The sequence below is a fragment of the Panicum virgatum genome, chromosome 7K (genome assembly GCF_016808335.1).
Source record: "Panicum virgatum strain AP13 chromosome 7K, P.virgatum_v5, whole genome shotgun sequence".
Taxonomy (NCBI): domain Eukaryota; kingdom Viridiplantae; phylum Streptophyta; class Magnoliopsida; order Poales; family Poaceae; genus Panicum; species Panicum virgatum.
In genome coordinates, this window is record NC_053142.1 from 32,554,204 (window position 1) to 32,564,090 (window position 9,887).

The following is a 9,887-nucleotide window of genomic DNA, read 5'->3' on the forward strand; positions in this document are numbered from 1 at the left end:
CCACCATGGTTTTTCAAAAAAAAAAAAGAGCCATATCCACCATACGAAGCATTTGCCAAAGCAATTCCACTCGCACTACAATATGCTTGAAACAAGTAACCTTTTAACGTTCTAGCACCGCTTTGGGAAAAAGATTCTGACCCAAATGAAATTGCGGAAATAGTTTCTTTAACCCCTTTTCCTTGTAAGCGGAATCAGACGTTTAGAACTAATAAACTTTGCAGGCTTGCAGCTCATTGAATTGCGGATTAAAATGAAACAGAGAATGCAGGCAATGCTGCATGGTTCAGACATGAAAACAGAAACTGCCTCCGTACTAGAGCAACATTCTTCTGTTGGTAGCTATGCCAAAACTCCCAAATGGAAACATATGCATGGATACAAACATCTCCACCTGATGCTCGCAAGAACAATTCACACACCACAAACACCATACATTATTGAAACTCGATAAATGGTTCACAAATCACAGCAGCCGGCATCAGGCACACAAAACAGCTGTCATTTAGTTCATCAAACATTACATTGCAAGCAAACTCAGTGCATTCACGACAGGCGCGCGCGCGCACACACAGTTGCTGCTTATTAGCTCGGCACTCCGTTTCAAACAGAGTAGCAGGCACTCATTAAGCCACACAACATCAAACACACACACACACGCAGCAGGTGGTCAGGCACACACCCGGACCCAGCTACTGCTGCTGCTTCATTGTCTCGGATCCAATCGCAAGCCACACACTCGAGCACACACGCCGGCCGGTGTCTGACCGTCTGAGCGCAACACGCGCGCAGGCAGAAAGCCCGGTGGCATTTTTATTTCCAAAGCACTTGGCAACCGCTAGGCCAACTCGGCCATCGACGGCGCAGCGCAAGCAGGAAGCCAACCTGAGGCCCCTGCCCTTGTCAACAACAAACACAACCAAAGGCAGCTGCTGCAGTGCAGCCTGCAGCAGCAGCATCAGTATCATCACAGCAAGCCAGCAATCCTGCCCGACCAGCGTCCATCGTAGAGGGCGAACGAGTCTCCCATCTCCCGTGGCAGCAGCGGCAGTAGTGTGGACGCACGGTTCAGGATTCACCTAGACAATGTGAGAGGCAGAGAGTCATAAAATGGCAAGTGATGAGTATGCAGTCGATAGGAAGAATGAAAGAGAGCCTATTTTATTCCTACAAATAGAACATATTACACTTCACCAACGTAACCATTAAAAAAAATGTTTCACCAATGTACACTTGGTGTACAGCAGACTACAGAGCAGTGTGCCGTGTGCGTACCTGAGAACGGTGCCCCTGAGGAGGCGCCTCCTCCTGTAGTAGCGCGAGTGCACGGGCGGCTCGAAGAGGCTGGGGTGGTGGCCGGCGGCGAGCCCGTCCCACTCCAGCGCGTCCCAGACGTCCTTCTCCATCTCGACGGCCGGCCGCTTCACGCCGGGCTTGCGGCCCTGCAAAGCCGGCAGCCGGCGCAGGCCGAAGCACCCCCTTATCCTGATGGTCTTGAGCGCCGGCGCGAGCATCTTGACCTCAAATATCTGCCGCAGCTTCGGCAGGTCGTGCAGGTGGATGGTGGTCAGCTTCGGGAACGGTAAGCCGTGGGCGACTATCTCCTCCGGGTACCTTTTGTTCAGCGCGAAGACGTGCGTGAGGTCGCCGCAGCGGATGATGTGGAGGGTCTCTAGGTTGGGGAAGGAGGCGACCCACACCGGCAGCGCGAACTGGAGCCTCGGGCAGTAACGCAGGTGCAGGTGCTGCAGATTTTCGAAGGAACCATACATATGTCTGTTGATTTTGACACCTTGGCTCCAAATGCACCGGGCCATCTGGAGATCCGATGCCCAGATGGTCTGTAGTTGATTTCCAAAGTCAATTGCCTCTGCAGGGAAGATGGTATCCAAGTTGGGGCACCTCTCCACGTGGCACCACATAAGGCGATCCCAGTATCCCGAGGGCATGCTACTGCTGGTTGCGGCATCATGGACGTGCAGGGATTCGGCCAACCATCTTGTTAGCCCAACTAAAGTACCGACACCACCTGCCACCAGTTCACTACCCAAGCTTCGGCTCTCGTTACTAATCTCAATATGATGATTAACTGTTGTGAGGCACCACGGCGGTCGGCAGCTATGTTCCTTTCTCTCTGCACAACGCATGGTTCCTTGCTTGCTGGCTGGCTTCCTCCATGTACGTTTTGCTTGCTGGGTGCGTTGCTTCCCACAGCAAGCAAAGCATTCCCCCTTCTCTTTATTCCAAAGCAATGGATAGTTCCCCTCTTCTATTTGGAAGATGGCCGGCGGTAGCTGTAATTTGTGTTAAAGACAGTCATGGATGGCCCGGTAAAGAGAGCAGCAGACATTTCTCCTTTGTTTAAAGAAGAGATTGCCAAGGCATTTTCCTTTTCTTCTGGCTTGGGTGTACGCGCGCGCGGGGGCAGAGACAGATAACCGTTGTGCTCGCCCAGTAAAGTCGTTAGTCCGTTGTCAATCTATTATCTATTTCATACTATAAAGAACCTAAACAATTGAAACACATTTTATCAAGATTTTTCTATCCACCCCTCTCACAAACCACCACTTTAAGACTCACGCGTAAGCGCAAAATGGCTGACAGAAGGCCTGGTGAACTGATTTCGTCACACGGCGCCACACAATTCCCCCAAAACTCTAAAATTTTTGACACCGCGCCTCCGTCTACCCACCTTCGTGTACCCGCCCGGCCATTGGTTGCCCATCCCAAATAATCAGCGTCATTACCTTCCCGCCCGGCCATTGGTTGCCCATCCCAAATAATCAGCGTCATTACCTTCCAAACGCGGCTCCTGGCCCTCCATCGTCGCCCCGGATCCTCGCCCTCCCACGAATCACATCGCACGCTCATCTCTTTCTCCCTCTCTCCCCGATTTCTTTCCTTCTTCGCATCCCATCCCAGCGAGATTTCTCTCCTCGTCCTCCCTGTCTTCCTGGCGACCGCCATGGCGCCGACCACGCCGAGCTCCAGCGGCGTCATCGCCTCCTGGGCGCCGCCGAGGCAGACGGCGACGGAGGACACGGCGAGCATGCCATCCGCGAGGTGCCTGCGGAGGACGGCGGCGGCGCCTCCCCCTCGCGGAAGCGCTACCCCCACGCCGCCGCCTCCCCATCGATGCCGCCTCCATCCCTAGCCCAACGAGGCGGCGACCCCCTCCCTCCCTTTCCATGGCAGATGCGGCGGCAACAGACCCGCCTCGATGCCTTCCTTCCATCCACGGCGTCCTGCCTGGCCGGCTCGGCGCTCTGCCTCTCGCGACGCCGGACGCCGCGGCGGCGCCCAAGTCCCCCGTGCCGATGGCCATCTCGGTGAGCTCGAGCACAAATTCCCCTATTGCTGCGGTTCGTTTGTTCTACGGTCTGCTCTAATCGTGAATCGTGAAGGGGCGGGGTTTTTACATATTTACCACTATTAGGAGAGGCACTCGCTCGTTTAGCACTCTTAAAATGACTCTTACATATTTAGCACTACTGTAGCTGCAGCTCCTACATTTTTACCACTTTGGATGACGTGGCACGCCACAGAGGCATGACACGTTGGCGCACAGTCAGCAGGGTCCCGCGAAATGTCCTTTCTACCCCTGACCAGTTCCTCTCTTTCCCCTCTCCGACAGCTGGGTCCCACAGATCCTCTCACTGTCAGGTGGGGTCCACTTGTCAGTTTCATCTCCTACCTCCGATTCCTGCCCCCTTCCATTCACCCGCGCCTACTAGGGCCTCCTCGACTCCGCCGCGGGCCCGGCCGCCGCCGCCCAAGCCTACCAGGGCCTCCACCTCGGCGCCGGCACCGGCGGGCGTCAGGTTGATTGGAGGAACCGCCGCTCGCCTCGCCTGCTCCACGACGCCCCGCCCCGACGCGATGCGATGTGGCGCCACCCGCCCGCTGGCGGGCGTGCGTTGCGGCCAGCCCCGCAACCGGCTCACTGCGTCGCTCCGCGACTGCGCTGCTGCTGGGGCCGCCGGAGCCGAGCGCCAGGCACCATTCCCCCTCATCTTCCTAATCGCGCTGCGCGCATGGTTAGTTGGCTGATGCTAGTAGGAGGACTCGGTGGGTGGTGCTCCTCCCGAGCCCCAAAAGCCAAATTCCTCGCGTCGCTGCTCCTCTTCCACGTCCTCCCCGCCCGCATCCACCTCGCCCCCTCCTCCCTCCTCTCCCACCAGACGCTCGCCGGCGAGACGCTCGAGCTTACCGTTGCGGGGTCCAGTCGCGGCCGTCACGTCCCTTGCCACCGAGATGGGGCAGCTCGTCTCCGGTGCCGAGAGGATGGCGTCGTCCGGGGCGTCCGCCGCGCGGAGGCGCGTGAGCCCGACGAGGACCTTGTCGGGCAGGGTGCCCACGGGGAAGCTCGTCCATGGAGCTTGTGGATATGGTGGGGATTGGTTCATGGAGTTTTTTTTTTGACTGGAGACTGGATTGGTTCATGGAGTTGGTGTTTGGGTGGAGACCGAAGGCCGTAGCTGAGATACTGCTCCGAATTCTTGAATCGAGCACCCAGCCCAGCTCAGGTTCTCGCCCTCCATCACGGTGCTTACCAAAGGTAGAAGATGAAGCTGACGAGTGGGACCCACTTGGCAGTGAGAGGATCTGTGGGACCCAGCTGTCAGAGAGGGGGGGAAAGAGAGGAACTGGTCAGGGGTAGGAAGGACATTTCGCGTGACCCTGCTGACTGTGCGCCAACGTGGCATGCCTCTATGGCGTGCCACGTCAGCCGAAGTGGTAAAAATATAGGAGCTGCAGCTACAGTAGTGCTAAATATGTAAGAGTCATTTTAAGAGTGCTAAACGAGCGAATGCCTCTCCTAATAGTGGTAAATATGTAAAAAACCCTGAAGGGGCTGGGGTTCCAGGCGGAGAGGCTCAAGGTGTTTGGCATGCGGTGTCATACGAGTTTGACTTGAGGACGGCAAGAAGATCCTACTCGCGCGCCTGCTCGAGGACATCAACCGCTGGGACTTCGATGACCTCCCCATCGGGTCTCCCAGGCCAACGCCGACGACATGGTGCTCGCTGAGATCTGGAGGGTGGGGGTCGTCGAGCCCACCCTGCCACCCTTCCAGCTCGCCGGGCCCATGCAGCTCTGGATCCAGGACGGCAACCATGTCAGGCTCCCCTTCCCAGTAAGTGCAGGAGTTCGTTTTGCCCCTAAAAGTATGTGAATTGTAACGCTCTTGTTCTGGTTGGAATTGACATGTGTATGCATGATCCTTGCTTGTTCTATAATATGTGAGACTCTAGAGATTGAAAGGTTCTTATTGGCTTATTGCAAGGGTAAAGCCTGCCATCCGAATGGCCATCAAAATTGAAATTGTAGAGGCAGCTGTAAGGACTCATGCTGTTTGTTCCATTTAGCTTTTCACTGCGATTCGTGGAAAAGTTGTTATTCTGAATGGCTCCCCAATCAAAGGTGTCAATCAATCTAAGAAACATATTGGCCCTTGCAGTGCTTGTATACTGTTTTTCTCCAAATGACTCTCCTTATTTGAATATGTTCATTCCATCAACAGCATCATCTCAAGATGAGTTAGTGAAGGCTCTTCTGGTAACATAGGTAGGCAACTTATACCATGCATGCAGTTTACACACTTTTCAAATTTGTTTGACTTGAGAATGATAAATTGATGTAGAAACTATATTGTTACTTGTCCTCTTTACCACAATTTATCAGAACAATTTAATTTGAAAAGAAAAGTTACTTTATTTTACTTTAGAGGGCCAACTGGCCAAGTTCAACCGTGGATTTCCTTTATTTTGTTTTGCACATATGGACTTACTTTTTCTTGAAATTGTACATCTGCAGTTCCAATCTGATTTGTGCCACAATAAAATTACAGCGAACTGATCAAGAATCACTAAATTAGCCAAGCTTCCTAATTGTTTGTATCACCACAGTACGGTATGAGTTTGTGATTACATTTCTCTTAGACATGACTTATGCTCCAGAGAAATTATCATAGTACATTAGTAATTATTTTTCTCTTAGGCCAGCGGTTTGACGGTATTCTCCTGGGAAGAGGCCAACTGCTCCGCGCCCTTCTAAATCCAATACAGCAGCTGTAGACTCGAAGCTCTTACTTGCCTGTAGTTGATTTTTCATCGTGCTCAATCGATTGACCTGCAGGAAATGGTCATCCTAGCAAAAACTATTGTTTTTTAAATATTACATTCTTCTGCATCATGGAATTACCAACTGTTGACGCAGATCTGGAGCCAACACACCAAAGCGCTAGAATGCGCAGCGAGCGACGGCACGATGCAGCGCCGATGCTCAGACCGGTCTAACCGGTTAGACCGGTCGGGTATACCGGTCAGACCGGTTGTCGCCGGGCAGGCCGGCGGCGAAACCAATGAACGTCGCCCGGGAAGGACCCGTCGGGGCAGGCGCACGCAGGGTTGTTCTAGGGTCGGCAGGCCACCTAGAATGCCCTCAATCGACGTAGAGACGAAGGAGGAACAGCAGACAATAGATGGGAAAAAACTAGGGCAAAAAGAAAGTAAAAAAATAAAAGTTTTTGTATTTGATCGATTGGATACCCTAATCGGCCGTGACCCTTTATATTTATAGGGTGGGATGGACTTATCCCGCAAGAAATCCTATTACAAGATCTAAATCTATCAAAAAACCCTAGTTGTACTCGGATTCCACTTGGACCGGTCAGGCCCACCGGTCAGACTGGTCGGTCGTGCCAGACCAGCTACAGACGCTTCAACCGATCAGACCGCTTGAGCGCACCGGTCAAACCGGTCTGTACAGGCTGCTGCCAATTTTGGTTGTCAACACCAACATGCTATACCTGAAATTTCATTTGCTTTCAGAAGTCATCAAGTTGCAGCTGAAACACTTTGGTTTTGCAAAAACTGATTGGCCGAGCTTCAGTTAGGATGACCGGTCGTGTTTCAGGGGCACGAATACTGGCATTGTTTCTGGTGTAGTTTTTTTAAACTTGAGCTTCGATTTTTGCAAGTTGAACCTGCTCTTCCACGTGTTCGTCAATCTATCTGATTAGGAATGTCGCTAATCAAGCAGGCACATTATATCTAATGCATTTGAGGCTTTTGCTTTACATGGTTGAAATTATTGCTTTTAGTCAAATATTTCATGTTCATTCTCTTAAAACTTTATGTTGACAGGTTGGTTTTAAATGACTGGTGCATTACATCTATAGCTCTGCAGAAAGCTCTGCTTCACAAAGTTAACTTCATTTTCAGATCCCCTGAACTCAGTGATCTCTACTTCTTGGAGGTGATTAAACAAGAATTCCTCGATTTTCCAGTTTTGTAGCTCATCACAAATGCAACCAGATAGGCAAGTAGATTGTTTCTGAAATAAAGATCATTATGTCTTATAGTAAGGACAACTGATTAAGAGTTGAACTTGAATATTATTAAAACATCACATTGACCTTAGCAAATAAGGATTGCACCTAGACATTATTAGCATGAAGCCTCGTAAAGCAGTAATATAATTATTCTGAGCTAAGAGAAGGTGATGTAGTAAACATGATCACATATTCAAGAATATTTTCCATTGGACTTACAAATCAGGTGCAGAAATAAGTAGGGCTGAAATTATATGTTTTATCATAATCTTGTTAAATGATTGCAGAGATCATTCCCACACTGTCCTCTGCTTTTTAGTTCGGTGTGCCTTTTTTAATTTGCAGATAGAAATTACTAATCATGGTTCATCTTGGTGTTGTTTGGTGGCTGTGGGAGGCATGGGGGAGTTCTTATGTTGAGAATCGTCGAGCTGATATATGAGTTCAGAAAAAGACAGTTGCTAAATGACATTGGAGAGGAGGAAAAATAGTATGCCTTGTGCTGCCACGGTCAGAAGCGGGCTATTGCATGATAGGATTTTTCACTCCCCAAGCTCACTGATCTTGTAAGGATACTATGGTGAAATCGAATACACGACGTCTTTTTCCTTCCTCTAAGTTCAAATCAGAAGTATAGGAGTATAGGATGGCTGCAGCCATGAGCCATGGCGCCCATCACAGGTTAAGAGTTGTGTGGTATGGTGACACTGCTACTCTGCTAGCTCCTAGGTATGCAAGGCAATGACTAACGTTTTCCACCATGTGTGCTATATTTCTTCTAAAGAATTGTCCTGATCATCTCCTTGTATGTGGTTATTGTTCACGGCACCACTGATCCATCATCAGGTACGTATCCTGTATATATTCGGTCTATCGAACGCGACGCAAAATATGTAATCAATTGTTTCTGATCAGGGTTTTACTTTGTCAACAGGTTTAACACAATTTCGCGCGTGCTTCGAATGATAACAACATGATTTCCAAATAAGGTTACAGTGCAAATTTTGCTTCCAACGAAACGTTGGTGGTCACACCGGAAGATATGGGAAATAAATTGAAAAAAGGTACAATCGTATTGATTTGTACAGATTTTGATTTAATTTTATATGTTTAATAATGCTGTCAGTGATAATTTAATTTATTTGTTTATTCAGTGTACTGTGAAGAAACTACACCTCAATCTACTTGTGCTTCCAGTGTTTTGTTCGGGTTCACACTTGAATCTATGGGTAATACATTAAATAAATGTGTTATTATTGTGGTATTTTCAAAATTGTATTATATTTATGAGTTTGTAATAATTCAAATTACATTTTTTTTCAGAAACATATGATGAAAAAACACCAGCAGAGATTAGGAGAGAAAAGGACAAGAAACGATATGCCGCAATGTCTGTGAGTGACAAACAGGAAAAAATATCTAAATATAACATTAGACGTACCATTAAATAAAGCTTAGGATCAAATTATACCGAATGTTGGGATCTATCTTCCAGAGCCTGTTTTCTCTCATGGACAACTATATGTTGCCTTATTAAGAGATGTTTCACGTTCAACTACATAGATGTTGGCCAATCCTAACAAGGACGTGGATCCCCCTGGTAGAAGTATAAAAAATATTGTTTTCAGAGACATTTTGCATACTTGAAAATTCGGACGTGGATCCCACTGGTAGAAGTACAAAAATTATTGTTTTTAGAGACATTTTTCATACTTGAAAATTCATACTTGAATACAGGTATTTCACTTGATATATACTTTTTTTTTGAAGTATCAATGCTATTAGTTTTTCTTGACATGCTTTCATGGTGCCATGATAGTGGAGATGGACACATCGTATAATCATTATTGGGATCGGAGATAGACGTCAAATCGTGATGACAAGTGAATCTCCTTCATCATTTGAGTTGATTCTCATGTTATTTGGGGAGCAGTTGAGGCATGCATATTTAGGATATTGTACGACTTGCTGTGCATCCAAATAAGAAGTATGTAAACATTGCATTGACAAGTTGATATTGATAATTTGTTCGTCCTTCAGGATTTCTAAAATCACGATTGTTGATTAGGTTTCCATTCATATATTGAAATCACGATTTTTATTAGGCCCATAATCGAGACTACGTCACCACGAAATTATATATGTTTTCACCAAAGCTGAGTTTTAGTTGCTGGTGGCTCCTAATATTTAATTTGATCATTTTTTTATAACATCACTCTTCGAACACGTGCGTGCCGCACGTGCACCCTACTAGTCTTAATACAATAGTGTTAAAAGAAGCTACCACGTTCACCGAAAGGGTCTAGAAATTCTCACGTTAATCTAAAAAAGAGAAAATTTGAACTGTTAGATTTTATGAAGATCTAACTTATATCATATAAAAGATTAATATAACATAAAAGTCCACATTGGATTAAAAATTTGTATTCCTTATTAGATTCGGACTCTAATGTTTTAGCGGCATAACTGGTCTAGCGGTAGTGCGGTACTAGGACTCTAGCATGCTAGCTCCATTCAGGATAAATAAAGAAAATAAAGAGAGGTCACGTCA

General features: G+C 48.0%; 1 protein-coding gene and 2 long non-coding RNA genes across 5 annotated transcripts; 2 read left to right on the top strand and 1 right to left on the bottom strand.

Moving 5' to 3' along the window:
* Window positions 1–411: 411 nt before the first annotated feature.
* On the bottom strand, window positions 412–1,980 carry LOC120641018 (disease resistance protein SUMM2-like). Its single transcript, XM_039916970.1, has 2 exons — window positions 1,276–1,980; window positions 412–1,079 (listed from the first exon to the last, which is right to left on the bottom strand). Exons 1-2 carry the CDS (start codon window positions 1,947–1,949, stop codon window positions 1,076–1,078), a joined length of 678 nt encoding a protein of 225 aa, XP_039772904.1. The 5' UTR covers window positions 1,950–1,980; the 3' UTR covers window positions 412–1,075.
* A 936-nt stretch (window positions 1,981–2,916) lies between these two features.
* Window positions 2,917–6,289, top strand: LOC120641019. Of its 3 annotated transcripts, XR_005662110.1 has the most exons (4): window positions 2,921–3,329; window positions 4,868–5,568; window positions 5,818–5,913; window positions 6,001–6,289. It is a non-coding gene; the product is annotated as an uncharacterized LOC120641019 (long non-coding RNA). The 3 variants fall into 3 exon arrangements; XR_005662111.1 differs by having other exon boundaries at window positions 2,917–3,329; window positions 4,868–5,913; window positions 6,006–6,289; XR_005662109.1 differs by having other exon boundaries at window positions 2,918–3,329; window positions 4,868–5,913.
* Window positions 6,290–6,802: 513 nt separating this feature from the next.
* LOC120643034 lies at window positions 6,803–7,948 on the top strand. Its single transcript, XR_005662834.1, has 2 exons — window positions 6,803–7,260; window positions 7,682–7,948. It is a non-coding gene; the product is annotated as an uncharacterized LOC120643034 (long non-coding RNA).
* The last annotated feature ends 1,939 nt before the right edge of the window (window positions 7,949–9,887 follow it).

Bases quoted from the DNA above. Each gene is read 5' to 3' on its own strand.
- LOC120641018 (XM_039916970.1), bottom strand. From the start codon at position 1,949: ATGCCCTCGGGATACTGGGATCGCCTTATGTGGTGCCACGTGGAGAGG.